This window comes from Arabidopsis lyrata (genome assembly GCF_000004255.2).
Source record: "Arabidopsis lyrata subsp. lyrata unplaced genomic scaffold ARALYscaffold_3, whole genome shotgun sequence".
NCBI classification, from domain to species: Eukaryota; Viridiplantae; Streptophyta; class Magnoliopsida; order Brassicales; family Brassicaceae; genus Arabidopsis; species Arabidopsis lyrata.
The window spans coordinates 23,568,243-23,583,328 of NW_003302553.1; the positions used below are offsets into that span (position 1 = coordinate 23,568,243).

At 33.1% G+C, this 15,086-nt stretch overlaps 2 protein-coding genes across 2 annotated transcripts; one reads left to right on the forward strand and one right to left on the reverse strand.

The window, feature by feature from the left end:
• The first annotated feature begins 608 nt into the window (after positions 1 to 608).
• Positions 609 to 1,325, forward strand: LOC9322317 (transcription factor bHLH146). Its single transcript, XM_021033224.1, has one exon. It carries the CDS (start codon positions 710 to 712, stop codon positions 1,232 to 1,234), a length of 525 nt encoding a protein of 174 aa, XP_020888883.1. The 5' UTR covers positions 609 to 709; the 3' UTR covers positions 1,235 to 1,325.
• A 1,093-nt stretch (positions 1,326 to 2,418) lies between these two features.
• Positions 2,419 to 8,525, reverse strand: LOC9320248 (ATPase 1, plasma membrane-type). The gene is made up of 16 exons (XM_021033222.1): positions 8,134 to 8,525; positions 6,712 to 6,831; positions 6,368 to 6,604; positions 5,520 to 6,281; positions 5,310 to 5,432; positions 5,126 to 5,230; positions 4,903 to 5,047; positions 4,651 to 4,815; positions 4,320 to 4,558; positions 4,194 to 4,226; positions 4,022 to 4,103; positions 3,773 to 3,933; positions 3,411 to 3,584; positions 3,141 to 3,323; positions 2,865 to 3,046; positions 2,419 to 2,775 (listed from the first exon to the last, which is right to left on the reverse strand). Exons 1-16 carry the CDS (start codon positions 8,173 to 8,175, stop codon positions 2,679 to 2,681), a joined length of 2,850 nt encoding a protein of 949 aa, XP_020888881.1. The 5' UTR covers positions 8,176 to 8,525; the 3' UTR covers positions 2,419 to 2,678.
• Positions 8,526 to 15,086: the final 6,561 nt, after the last annotated feature.

A 15,086-nucleotide genomic window follows, 5' to 3' on the forward strand; every position in this document is an offset into this window, starting at 1 on the left:
CCTCTTTTTAATCTCAATTGGCTTCCAAGATCTTATGCCAAATATTGTTGATGTTAATTTAAACTAATGGCATTTCATTTTATTGCATTTGTACGCTTCTGGTTTTGATTAACATCTAGTTAATTTCAAACTTTGTCTGAAAAGAGCTATGTAAATTTTTCTTATACATTAGATCGAAATTTGGTTATTGGTCAAGGTTTTTTTGTTCATTAAAGATTTGCAACCGTGTAAAATATGAAGTAACTAGAGAATAAACGTATGTGATTTTTTCTTTCTTTCTCTTTTCCTTTTTTTGTTAAAGAAAACGTATGTAATTAATTCATATCATAGCTTATCTCATAATTTCAATAATTGTTTGTTAATAAAGAAAAAATCTCATGAATCATAGCAGAATTTTACTTGTTACGAGAGTACTTGCCAACATAGATTACCATAAAGTTAAAGCCCTATTGAACTATATTTTCTATATTTCTGTTTTACCCTTTTCATATACTTGTGCAATGCCCACATTAGTCATTTATGTCAAAAGAAATAACTTCATAAAGTGTGATCGATCGTGTCAAATATCACATGAGTTCTACCAATAGCATTACTCCTTTCATATACATTATCAAACCATCTCTCTCTCTCTCTCTCTCTCTCTCTCGTGAGGTTTTGCTCTATATAAGTATCTCCTTTGTAAACTTCTTACGAAGCAAACAAATTTCACATGGAGAGGCAAATTATAAACAAGAGAAAACGAGTCTTTTCTCTCCAACCAAACAAGAACCCTAAGGCGCTCTTCGCAAGAAGATACGTGAGTCACTTGGTTCCAGCTCTCAAGAAGATCAACATGAAAAAATCCTCTTCAAAAACAAACCACCCAAGTTTTGAAAAAACCGTGAAACATGAAGTAGACATGGCTTTCGCCTTGTCTGCTCAAGAATTCGCTTGGAGTCGTTTCTTGCTACAAAAGCTATTATCTTCCGTTCATGATGATCCAGTAAGAACTAGTAGTTCTCCTTCCGAGATTCTAGAAAGATCAAGCAAGAAACAAGGTGGAGGAAAACACCAAGACCGCGACGAAGAAGAAGGAGGAGAGATCAAGAAGAGATTGAAGGAATTGCAGAAGCTTTTGCCAGGTGGAGAAGAGATGAACATGGAGGAGATTTTGAGTGAGATTGGAAGCTACATTGTATGTCTTGAGTTGCAGATGATTGTTCTAAAATCTATTGTACAAGATAATATTTCTTGAAAATAATATAATTCATTTTTTTATTTGTTGTTTGTTGTCTTTTACATCAGAAAAAGAAGAAAGAAAGTTTGCTACGTAGTTCTTAAGAAAATGAACTTATATTACAAATTTACAATGAGGTTTTCTCTTACTCTTAAGATTATTTTTTCTTAGAACAACCAAAAAAAAAAAAAAAACTCTCAAGAAAGAATTATTTTAATGAGGTTTTTAATAAAGTTAAGAGGTTTTTGTTTCTTCTCTTAAATATGATAAGGATACAATCACAAAGCAAAATCTATGAATTTAAATGGGTTATATTGACGTCAAAAGAAATTGGCAGAAAAAATTTTTACGAGAAAATTTTACAAGGTATTTTAAAGGTTTTACAAGTTTTTACAAAATCAAATTTGTAATTTTGATGTGTGCACATTCTCATGTTTTTCTTATATATTTGTGATATCTTTTACTAAAAGAAGGGTAATTTAGTCATTTTGTCATAAAAAGGGGTATTTTTAAAAATGGACAGCCAAAGGGGGCATTTTTGAAAAGGGTTATTGAAAAATTGGCATTTTTGTGAGTCTCCCAAATTTTAATCGATGTGTAACGTTGAACAAACATTTTCGTCAATTGGTTAATATATGTCCGTTTTTAAAATTTTGAATCACAGTATATGCAGAAATTTTTTTTATTTTTTTTTTTACTTTATGTATTATATGATGATTCAAAACAGTTAAAAACAAATCAAACAAAGATGATAGGAGAATCATAATTCTAAATCTTAATCAAATCTTCTAAATATCTAAATTATTAAATATGGAATATCCAGAATATGAGTTGGGTTAAATATAACCCGACCCAACAAATTTTTTATGACTAAAATTTGTAAACGGAACGGATATCCAAATTATCTGAGAACAATATTACCGACCCGATTTAAAAATGACTGCAAAAATACTAGTATAGATAAATAAAAGAGTGGCTGGCCATTTATTTTTTCTTGCTTTGTAACCTTGTTATATTTAGGACCGGCTCTTATTAAAACACATTAATATTATAAGATTTATTTACCTAGTTTTTATTTATTTAAGGTTTCATTTAGAAATTGAATTGTTAATTTTTAGATTAAATATTATCTTCAAGCTGAAATTGATCAAACAAAAGAGAAACAAAAGAGTGATAAGATCACATAAGGCCATTAAAAAGGGTGGTGGTAGCCAAAGTGCCAAACACGGCAAAGACCTTGTTTCTTCAAAGGCAAATTTGCAAAGCTCATATCGAGTACAAGTTTTAGAACAATGACTAACAATAACAGAAGAAAAAAAAAAGAGTTTTGGAAGAGTTATGGCAATACACAAGAGTTCTCTTCCCTCTACTGTAATGACTTTAAAAGAGAGATTTGTGATGACAAAACAAAAGAAGAGTAATGATGGGGTCGGTAAATGTTTGTGTTGTTGTGCAACTGCAACTACACAGTGTAGTGATGTCCTGCTGTATCAATGTCCAATCCCTTTAGCTTTGCGACTGATTCCACATGTCCCTTCAATGTGTGAAGCTCCCTAAGCCTGTCACAACATAGTAATAAAGCATTTACCAATCAGAATCTCTATCAATGGCATCTTTCGGTTGAGATCGATTTAATCACACTACTTACCTAGCTATCTCAGCCCTTCTCTTGGCTTGCTCTGCGATCTCAGACAGCTCTCTGTAACTTCCTTTCTCTGGGAAGATGTTAACATCTTCTTTTGGCTGCAGACCGTGCAATGTCCTTTGAGCTTGTGCCCATTGAGCTTCTCTTTCTCCAATACCGTAATCTTTCTTGGTCGTGAAAGCAGTCTGTTAACATAACAGAAGATATGATTAGTATGTTACCATCAGCCTGTAGAAGAGGTCTCTATAGTGGTAGATAGATGGAGTTAGTTGTATGTACCCTGTTGTCAAACAAGCTGGTCCAAGCCTTTCCACTCAAGATATATCGAATGGCAAACTTCAAAATGTCCTGTGGGAAGTATGTTACGATACTGTAAATCCAAATCACACCTGCCCATCCCCAACCGATACCCTTCACCTTTGCAAATGTCCAGTCGGCATAGACAGCAATCATTGTCGCAACCTGCATTCAGGAGGAAGAGTGAATGAATTCATTGGGTTTCTTTAACCTAATTGAGGTTCAGAAAATATTTGTACTTGATGTTCTTACCAGTTGTGCAACGACGAATGCAACCATCAGAAGTGCCCCAGGACGTTCGACAAATGACCAACTCCTTGACCTGGTGACAAAGATTAGAGCTTGACTGATGATACTAACTTGTAGATACACAGCACCCATTAGTTCATCGTTATTGTCCCTGATTGACCTCACACCAAACTTGTCCTGCAAATCAAAGGTGAGATAATTTTTTAGGACTCAGAGCAAAAGGCCTGGCCATATATCTATATAATCCCTGAAGCACCTGTACCAAAAATGCAAAAGATGATGAACTAATGGGTGCTAAAAACTGATGTATAGCACCCATTAGATAGATATATTTATATACATATATTTATAAACTGATGATGTACCGAGAAAAAGTCAGTCTTGTGAGCAGCCCAGAAGAATATAACACTCATAATGGCTTGATAGCCTCCCAGCACAATTCCAGTGGCGAAAATTTCTTTGAGCTTCCAGCTATCAGGTGTGGGAGATGGCTTGACTCTGTCCTTTGAGATTGTCATGATAGTACCTAAGAGATAGTCACAACATAATACCATAAGATATAGCTGCTAAAGTGTGAGGAAGCTGTCTAGAAAAGTAGGATGTTATTTGCTCACCATCATTAAGGATGGCAATAATCAGAACCATGAACGCCGAGAAGTCAAATTCCCATATCAGAGCAATAAGCATGAAACCAAACTGCAAGAGTTACAACGCAATATGATCAGTACACATAAAGCAAAATCATGCAAAACAAGTGATAGATTTTTAAACGGGGTTTCTACATACCACAATACGGATTGTGATTGAGACTGCATAAATCTGTCACAAGCAAGAAAATAGAATTATTAGTTTCCACCGCAAACGAACACAACTGGTGGGCATAATTTAAGAATACGATTAAAGAATACGCACGGTGTAGTTCTTCATTCTCTGGAAGATAGCTCTGCTAGTGAGAACGGCACTGATGATGACACTTAGCCCAGGTTCCGTGAGAACGATATCGGAAGCACCACGAGCAGCATCTGTAGCATCGGCCACAGCAATACCGATATCTGCTTTCTTCAAAGCGGGTGCATCATTAACACCATCACCGGTCATACCAACAATGTGCTTCCTCTCCTGCAGCTTTTTCACAATTTCATATTTGTGCTCTGCAATCAGAAAACATAAGAAGCTTGGATCAATAAAACAAACCTTTGTAATGAACATATGATGAGGTTTAAAACTGAAAGCAAGTTATGACCTGGAAAGACGCCGGCAAACCCATCAGCCTTTTCGATCAACTCCTCAACAGGGATGGATGCAATGTTGGCGTCCTTGTCGGTACCGAGAAGAGCCGCAGATGGATACATATTGGTTCCCATTCCAAGCCTGCGACCGGTTTCCTTACCAATAGCAAGTTGATCACCTGCCAACGCAGTTAGAGCGCAAGTTAGGGGAAAACATCTAAATAACCATGAATTTCATGAAAAAAATGATGAATAAGTGTAGTTACCAGTGATCATCTTAACATTAACACCGAGATTCAACGCCCTACGAATGGTTTCGGCACTGTCGTGTCTTGGAGGGTCAAAAAGAGGCAACAAGCCAACAAATTCCCATGGCCCACCTGGGCTTTCTTTTGTTTTCTCGGGGACCACCTAAAAAGGACTAGGCAATTAAACGGTTGTTTCCAGGCCAAAAATAAAAGCCAAATAAGACCGCTGGTAAATAAGTACCTGTCGAGCTACTGCCAATGACCTAAGACCGCGCTCAGCGTACTTGTCAATACAAGAGAGTACCTTCTTCCTAAGGTCAGGCCTGGCATTGGCAAGGTCAAGGATCTGTGTGGGAGAAACGAATTAGTAGACCGAATTAAGGAAAAAAACTAACATCTGTAGGTGAAAGCTGAAGATTCATCACCTGCTCGGGAGCACCTTTGCTGACTCTGTGCCAGTTACCATCAGAGTCGATGTAAGTCAAAGCAGTTCTCTTGTCCACCGGGTTGAATGGAAGGAAGTGAACCTCCCTGATTCCAGCTCGGGCCTACGAAAATCCAAGTGAAACATATGAACTTGTTTTCTGGAATTTTCACTTAATTACAGAAGTAATTCAAAATGAATAGGGTTATACCTCTTTCGGATCAGCAAGCATTCCAACCATGGCTGCATCAATAGCGTCCTGGTTCTCCACCCTAGAAGCCATAGCTGCAAATAGTAGAACTTGATCTTTCTCCACACCCTTGCAGAAAACCTCAACCAAGTTTTTATCCACACTCAATTTATTGAGGGTTAGTGTCCCGGTTTTGTCACTGCACAGGACATCCATTCCCGCCATTTCTTCAATGGCTGTCATACGTTTGGTGATGGCACCTTGCTGAGACAACCTGTGAGACCCGATAGCCATAGTCACAGACAAGACCGTGGGCATAGCAATGGGGATACCACCGATCAAGAGGACCAAGAGATTGTCAATTCCATCTCTGTACTTTCGGTGTTGGATAGGGTACATGACGATTATTTCAATCACTATACCAATAGCAATAGAACAGATACAGAAGTTTCCAATGGATGTAAGAACTTTCTGGAAGTGCCCAACTTGGTTAGTGCTGTCCACAAGGTGAGCAGCTTTACCGAAGAAAGTGTGAACTCCTGTGGCTATAACAACCGCTTCGATTTCTCCTTGTTTACAAGTTGAACCAGAGAAAACTTCTTGACCAGGGTGCTTGGTCACAGGAAGGGACTCTCCAGTTAGAGCAGACTGATCAACCTTTAAAGGATCTCCTTCAAGAAGACGGGCATCGGCTGGGATAATGTCTCCAAGTTTAATGCTAACAATATCACCTGGGACAAGGATAGCAGCTTCTTGTTCACTCCATTTTCCATCCCTAAGAACCTGACAAAACAGAGAAACGGGTTAAGCTCTCGAGAAGTCTTGAAATGTCTTGAACAATAACATCACAACATTCACCAACATATTACCTTGGTTTTAGGAGCAAGACCAGCCATGAGGGCAGCTGCAGCATTTCCGGCGTTGTTTTCTTCAATGAAACTGATTGTGGAGTTGATAACAAGCAGACAGATGATACCCACGAAATCTTGCCAATCCGGAGGTCTACCATCACCATTAGCCAAAGCAATGGCCATGATAGCTGCAGCTTCCATGACCCATGAAAGCGGATTCCACATGAACCCCAGAAACTTCAGAATTTTGCTTTCCTGTGTTTTTTTAACGAAAGATCAACCTCGTGAGTTCCACAAAACAAAATTTACAAAACCAAAGCTTTCTATTATCATAAAACAACAATGCTAAGTCAAACTCAAACCTTCTTCTCTTCGAGCTTGTTGGGGCCAAAAAGCTGAATCCTCTCTTCCCCTTCCTGCGTCGTCAATCCTTCCCTTGTACATTTTAGACTCTGGAAAACTTCCTCAATCGGAATTTTTTCCTGAGAATCAAAGCAAAAGTTTTGATCAGAACCCTAACAATAGTAAACTCATGCATCTTCAAACAACAAAAAGAGTAATAAAGATAAAAACTTTTTTAGTTTTGCAATCTTTTTACAAATGTCAGAAACGCTCCAACTCGGCGACTCGGAAAATGAAGAGTGGCGTTGACTCAAGTTGTGACAACGAAAGGTGAAAAGAATCTGGCAGTGGAGGAGACAGGGACCACCACTACGACTACTACTACAACAATGCACGTGTTAACGAACGTGTAACACACGCGCCTGCGTGATTCCCTCCATGAAAGGTGGCAACTTTCCGGCGTGAAAGCCAAGGTCCGGTTAAGGGTATTTCGGTCAAAAACAATTTCACAAAAAAAAAAAACTAAATTTTTACAATCAACGAGAAATTCACAAGTTACGTCTATTGATAGATGTTTTACAAAAGGACAAAGAAGCCAAAAAAAAAAAAAACGTACTACGGAAAGGTACATCAAAAAAATTCTAACTTCACCAACAACAATTTTAAAAAAAAATCTATACTTTTTATATTTGAATTAAAACTCTTGTATTATTATGGGTGGAAGATAGAAGAATATTATGAACTGCTTTAACAGCAAAAACGTTATCTTTACAAAAAAAAAAGATGATCTTTTTTTAAAAGGAAAGAAGACTATATAGCACAAGCAAAAATCAAACTTTTTGTGATTTTTTTCTCTTTTAATAAATATGTGAAAAAGACTTTTATTGAGACGTAGCTTAGCTTAGCTCCACCACTAAAAAAGACGATCTATTTTCTTATCTTTTTTCAGCGTTTCACATGTGTGTAGTTTTTGGGTAGATCTACTTTTTCTGATGAACAGTATAAAAATTAACTTATTTTTGGCTTAATACCTAAAAGCTTTAAAAGACTTCTCTTATTTTACCCTAATTTTAGACCAAAATTAATAAAGTTGAAATCTTGATTTGGGTTTTGGGTTTTGTATCGGATCCATGATAGAAACATCGGAAATTGAGGCAGCTATAATTGGGAAAGAAAAAAATCAATTTTTTTGCTGAGAAAAATCTGGGATTTTAGGCTTTAAGATCAGTATCCGATCCAAGAAAAGGAGAAGAATCATCTGGAAATGATTTGAGCAAAAAGGGTAAAAGAATCAAACGCGAAACCATGCAAAGAGAAAGAACAAAACAGATCTATTCTCATTCAAGCAAATCATCGAACACTTTGTGGGCATGAAGAACAAACACCAAAAATGAAAAAAAAAAATATCGAAGAATTAAGAGAGAAGAGAATCAAAATAATACCAGATCAACGGTCTCGTTCTTGATATCTTCGAGACCTGACATCTTCACCCGGAAGAAATCAACAAAACGACGTCTCTCTCTGTCGTTTCACCACTCGATCACACACACCAGAGAGAGAGAGAAAGCGAGCTTCTGTTGCAAAGGAGATACGCCTCCTCCTTTTATAACCACTTAAAACGACGAAACTCTCCACCGTTTTAGACTTTTTTTTGTTTTGTTTTATTATTTTCATTTCCACCGTTGATTATGATTTGGTGATCATCAATGGTTGTTAATTTTTTTATGGGTCCTTTCTCACTTGGAAAACGTACAATTGACTTTGGATTTCTTCCGGTTTTATGATTAAAATTTCAGATATTATACTGTTTTTTGAAAAATTGATTACTTAAACTGGTATTGTATTCTGATCCTGTAGTTTAATGTATGAGAATCTATATTATTTTTTTCCTATATAGATAAACATTTTACTTTTGAGTATCAAAACTTAATAGAAATCTTAACATTAACAAAATTTAGTAATTTAGGATGATACTAGATTTAACATAAGAAATTTAATTTTATGGTTTTTGTATGTTTCTAGATATTTATACATATTAGAAGATGATTAAAAAGACAACATTGTAATGTATAGATTTATATTGAGTATAAGAAAATTATATAAGATATATTTAAGTTTATGAATAATATTGTTGTTATGTATGGACATACAATATGCACAATCTCAATTTCTTAACTGATATCTTTTTGTGTTTATAAAATTGATTAATCAATAAGAAAAATTCATATACATAAATACATAATAATTATATTATATGAACACTGAAGAATGCTTAAAATTGGGTTCTTTGTTTATTTGTTCCCAAAGAGTAGTGCAAAGCTAAACTTAATTGATACTTCTATATAAGTTACTCATTTTGAAGGAAAAATCAAAATTTAAAATACATACATGGATGTGTGCATATACATACATATATATAGATATAAGAGGTATATTTCATATAAGTGTGTAAATACTAATTAATTAATTTACTTTTTATATGAGAAACGTGCACAAGTTATTTTATAAATCAACCTAATTTGCTCGTAAGTTTAATTTTCATACTGACTGTTTAGGTCGGACTTTTAAACCAAAGTTCTTTAAAAAAAATATATTTCTAAACATTTTTCCTTCGGATTATACAACCAATCAAAAAAGGGGCTTTTGCAAAAATGCCCCCTTTTCAATGCCACTTTTCAAAAATGCCCCTTCTTTAAAACCTTATAAAAAATGCTCTTAAAGATATAAGATTTACCCAAATATGTATGTAACATTATTAAAACATACACAAACTACATTTCTATGTATCTAAAATCTTATAAATACTTTATAAATACCTTATAAATGCATTTTAAATACCTTTAAAAAATTTTAAAATATCTTGTAAAACCTTTGAAAAACCTTAAAAATCCTTTAAAATAACTTGTAAAACCTTTAAAAACACCTTATAAAACCTTATAAATACTTGGATCGAGTCTTCAAGTAGTAGTTACAATCCATAAGTACCTTATAAACCTAATAAAACTTTATAAAAATTTCAGATTTAAAAAGGAGCATTTTTGAAAATGGACATCTAAAAGGGGCATTTTTGAAAAGGGACACACCAAAAGGGGCATTTTTAACAATTTCCCATCAAAAAATTGGATTTTAATTAATTTGTAATTAGAAAATTAAAATCAACCCATTTTGATTACTAATTTATTTAATATTTGGAATAATATGTTAAAAATAGTGGCGAATTAGTCATCGGGATAATTTGTGTATCTGGTAATTGGACTTAACTTAGACTATCTAAAAAAATGATGATATCATGTAGTTGATTGCTGAGAAAATCACAACTATTGGAAAATAAAATTTTGAAAGATAATTACTAGTTGAGATGAAAACTAAATATTTTATAATTTTTGGAAAAGAAAGTTACAACGACAACTCTAAAACCCAATTTAAGAGTACCAATGTTGAGAAGAGATGTTCATAAAATTGTTACCGATGTTAAAACAATTTAATGAGGATTTACTTGACCTTTTTAAAGGTAGAGAGTAAACTAAATTAACTTGACTTAGTCTCCAAAGAAAATTGAGGGACAAATATCTTGAAGAAAAAAGTAATGTTTTGAAATATAAAAATTAGGTACAAAGTACAGATGCGTCAGATGACGTCGGTCTAAAACTATATTTACAAATATATATTTTGTTGTATGTGAAATTTTGGTAATCCTAATCTCATATTTATGGCTTTAAAGATTGGTAGAGCAACATTATTTGGAGATGCTTAGTTTTGGTTCTTAGTAAAATTTTTGGTTCTTATCCCAATTTTTGACTCTTAGCTAAGAGTCATTCCTTAGCAAAATCATCAGTTACATCTTTAATTTTAATCTCTTTTGAGCTAAAAACCAAGTTAAACACTTCCCAATAATGAAGCAATGGCTCTTCCAAGGTGCCTCATGGCAAGGTCAGCAATTGCTGGAACAATTCACATGTTGTGGAGATCAATATTTTTATAATTTAACCAAAATTTTGTTTTCAAGGTTATTTATTTATTTATTCAGCAAATTGGCTGATGAAGATTGACTTTTTGATCGTGCTGGGTCCCCCAATAATACACCTCCCCTACGTAATTTTTTTTCTTGCTTCCATAAATTCGATTGTATTTTATCTTAAAAGATCGATTTCATAAGAGAATTTTTAAAACAAAGAAACAAGAAGATGATGGTTTTATTCAACTGGAAAAATATCGGCACATATGGGCAGGTTTTTATCATTTATTATTTGATCATTCATATATCGGATAGACAAATCACACTTTTTAACCCAATTTTATAGGTAAATTCATAAAATTATTTGTTTCTATTTTTTAAGTTGTTTATCTTTTAAGATTTCAAAGTAACGAAAACGCATAGTTCGCTAATCCGTCCGCGAGGCGATTAGCTTCCCTATACACATGTGAAATCCGGACTATCCAGTCCCTTGAAATAAAGCCATAGCACAAACGTACTAGGAAAGACAACGGATGAGACTCGCTTATCCCCGTCTTTAGAAAACCGACCACTATCTCCGAGTCTACTTCTAGCTCTAGTCTCGTGAATCCACGCTCCCAGGCTATGTATAGACCATAGTACACCCCCCACAACTCCGCAAGAGGCGCCGAACATATACCAATGTTCAAAGCGAAACCACCCCGCCAATTCCCACTGCTATCTCGCAAGACTCCTCCTGCCGTCGCTCTACCCGGATTACCATGAGAAGCTCCATCTGTATTTAATTTAACCCAGTCACTCTCTGGCGGTTTCCAAGCTATCATCCTTGCTTCTCTCATTTGACCATGTCCGGACCCCGCAGCTGAACCAAAGGCGCTGGATACTTCCTTGGCCATCTCTTTAACAAACTTCACCCTGTTTTCGTTACCTTTAGGATTTCATTTGCTTGAGGCTAGACCGGATGTTGTTAATCATATTGTTTTAGATGACATTAGTGGGACTGCGTTTCCACGTGATGTTCGATTGTAATTTTTTTTTTTTTTTTAATTTTAAATAAATTGGGGAGACTTTTCTCCCCTCTGCTTACCAAAAAAATCTTTTAAGATTTCAAAGTTTTAAAATTAATCATCGTATTCTTTGTTTTCATAACAAGGAATAATAAAATAAATATCCAAATAATCATTTATTTATTTTTGGTCAAAAGATCCCAATAATCATTAGATTCTCTGCAAATATCCATTTTTAGCTGAGTTAATTAGCAAAATAATAATGGAGAAAATAAAAAAAAATACAAAAAAAACAATCATCTGATTTCCTGCCATGCTATTATTTCTGTGATAAATTGTTTTCTACTTAGGATATTAGAGTTATGATATTGCATCAGAGAACTAAACCATAAAAACCACATGGTGGTGGGCGAGTGGTTCTCGTTTGGTTGGAAGGATCGCCCTGTTGGTCTAGGCCAGGGATCGATCCTCTCCAGACGCAGTTTCGCTCTCTCACTCCTGTGGCCACCTGGGAATTTACATGCGGACTTGCTCAGGCGCCCCAGACCACCAGTTTATCAGGGGGCCTTTAAGTGGACCTAGTGACGCGGGCTTAGGCCCAGTGGGCTAGTCAGATCACTGTGTGGTCTGGATACTGGGTTATCAAAAAACTAAACCATAAAGCTTCAACTCTATTTAATAAATTAGATGTTAACATTAATATCATCTAATATAAAAGTGATATTTTACTGAAAAAATCACCCAATCTGTAAGGTTAAATATGAAAGGTTAGATCATCCAAAAAAAATAGTACTCCCTCCGTTTTCGAATAGTTGTCGTTTTAGAGAAAAATTTTTGTTTTTAATTAGTTGTCGTTTTCAGTTTTCGATGCAAAATTCATTATTTTTTTATTTTTTATATTTATTTTTATTATGCAACTTGATTTACTAATGGTTAAATTATGTTTAGGTATTAAATTAATGATATTTTTATATTGAAAAACTAACAACATTAATAGTTTCTTAATTTGTGTGCATATAGTTAAAACGACAAATATTCGAAAACGGAGGGAGTATATCTTTAATTCCATCTTCTCCAATATTAGTTCTAAAGCCTATTATTTTTTTCCTTTTTTCCTGTCCTATATATTAGCCTCCAAAAAACAAAATCATTTGTTACCACGTTTTCTTAAATTTTACCAATGAAATAGAAACGAGTAGCTTCTACGTGAAATATTAAAAATGAAATATTTTTGAAAGTCAACTAATAAAAGTAATTTTTCATATGCAATTAGTTTATTTAAATTTTTTTTTAGAAACTATAAAACGATTAGCCATTTTGCAAATAAACCCTTGCTTTTGACTCCGTTTAATATATCAATTGATATATAAACATAAACAGTAACACCTGAAAAATATTTTAGCATATAATAGGTCGCTAATTAAATTTTTACATAGGTCTGTTCAAAAAAAAAAGAAATTGGAACTATTCACGTAGATAATAATGTTGAGTGAACATTATAACCATGTTTTATATTAAAAAAAAAAAGTTATGCTCGCGTAAACTGCGGACTAATCTACATTGTCGCTAAGTATAGAGTTATCTTTAAATATGAATTTTAATTGTTACTTTTTTCACAATGACACATCGAGAAACAAGAAAAAATATTGTATATGTTTTAGAAAGATACAACCATACCGTTCAGCAGAATCCGAATAGAACACCATATAATAAGTGTGTTTTTCATAAAAGTTTACTTTCATCCTTATGCGAACATATTAGAATCCAAGTGTTTATTATTTATTCTAATTTGTTAGTAAGCCATATAATCATAAGTACTAACAAAATTCTAATTTGTTAGTAAAGTGATAATTTTGTTAATACACTGACATAAAATATAAAAATATCAATATAGCGAGGGCAATGAGTTTTCAACTATACGCTTGTGATTAGATCATTGGTCGTAGAAATGGTCACAGAATTAAAATAAATTTATTATTGTATTTTCCATTTTATAAACATGTGAAAACAACACGATTCTTCTCTTTTTAGGACCCAGCACGATTTCATAATTGAATCTTAAATTAACAAATATGAATCAAAAATATAAAGTATCTCTCTGCCACTGAACCTAATGATACTTTTTTTTTTTTTTTTACCTAATGATACTTGCGTTATATCGTTATCAGGAAAAGTAATGTTATAATCTTATATATTCTTTTTGTTTTTTGGAAGAGGTAATGGGAAGAGTTATATTTAGGTATTGTTTGTTTTGCTAACGAAAATGACTACCGATAACAATAAGCAACGTGTTTTATTATTCGTTTCTTTAACACTAACGACCAACAAACAACCAATTTTAATTATTGTTTGTTTTGTTATCAACTAAATTATATGTATATTACTTATAAATTTTTTATTTAAGACCCATGTATGTGTAGTATTAAAAATTTTAAATAAATTTAACACTTCATCGAAAAATAAACGAACATGTTAGTCAAGTTGGTACAGAAATTTACTCATTGAAACCCAGCAACAAATGTTTTTTTACGAACAACTATTTCCAAGAATTAACCATCCTGCAAATCCAAAAGATATATTTCAAATTATACATAAATATATTTGTTTGTATCAATGTTTAGTATTTATACAATTTTCGGAAGTGCGAGAGCGAACAAAAAAAAAAAGTCTATAACTAAAATCTACTAAATATATCAACTAGAAAACACAACAACAACAACGAAAGTTTGGATTGTCTAGGGCTTATAAATTGCATTCAAATCACAAAATATTTTGAGATTTTGACGAATCTAAAATCTCTATTTTATTCGAGGAATATTCTATATTTCAAAATACAAAATATCTAGTTTATATTATATTTGGGAAATATAATAACTGTTTCTTAAAACATTTGAATAATCAAATTTGCTTTTTATTTCTTCCATCTAAACTAATCAAAATTAATTAGTATAGTTTTATTATGGAAATTTTAAAAATCAAAAATAAACTATGCTTTGTTATTTTTCAATTATATTAAATTGGACTGTCGCTTCCGGAAATATCTAACATTACCTTGCCAAATTAAATAAGTTAACATATCTACAATTTCAAAAAAAATTCTTCCATTAATCAGAATTTATTAGTATATTTTCTTAAAGATATAAATTAAAATCAAAAATATATGATGATATTAAATTGATTTTTTTTGTTTTCCGGAAATATTTCAAAATATATTACGAAATTAATAGTTAGATTTTTTATGGAAATTACTTTAAAAGATTTCTATAAATCTTGGGTAGTTATTAATTTGTTTATTTTATGGAACTACTTCAAACAATTTCCATAAATATTGGGTAGTTGTTAATTTGTTGATTTAATTTTGGATTTTGTTTTATACTAGGATTTAACCCGTGGTACACCACGGGGCAAATGTTTTATTCATATATATAATAAA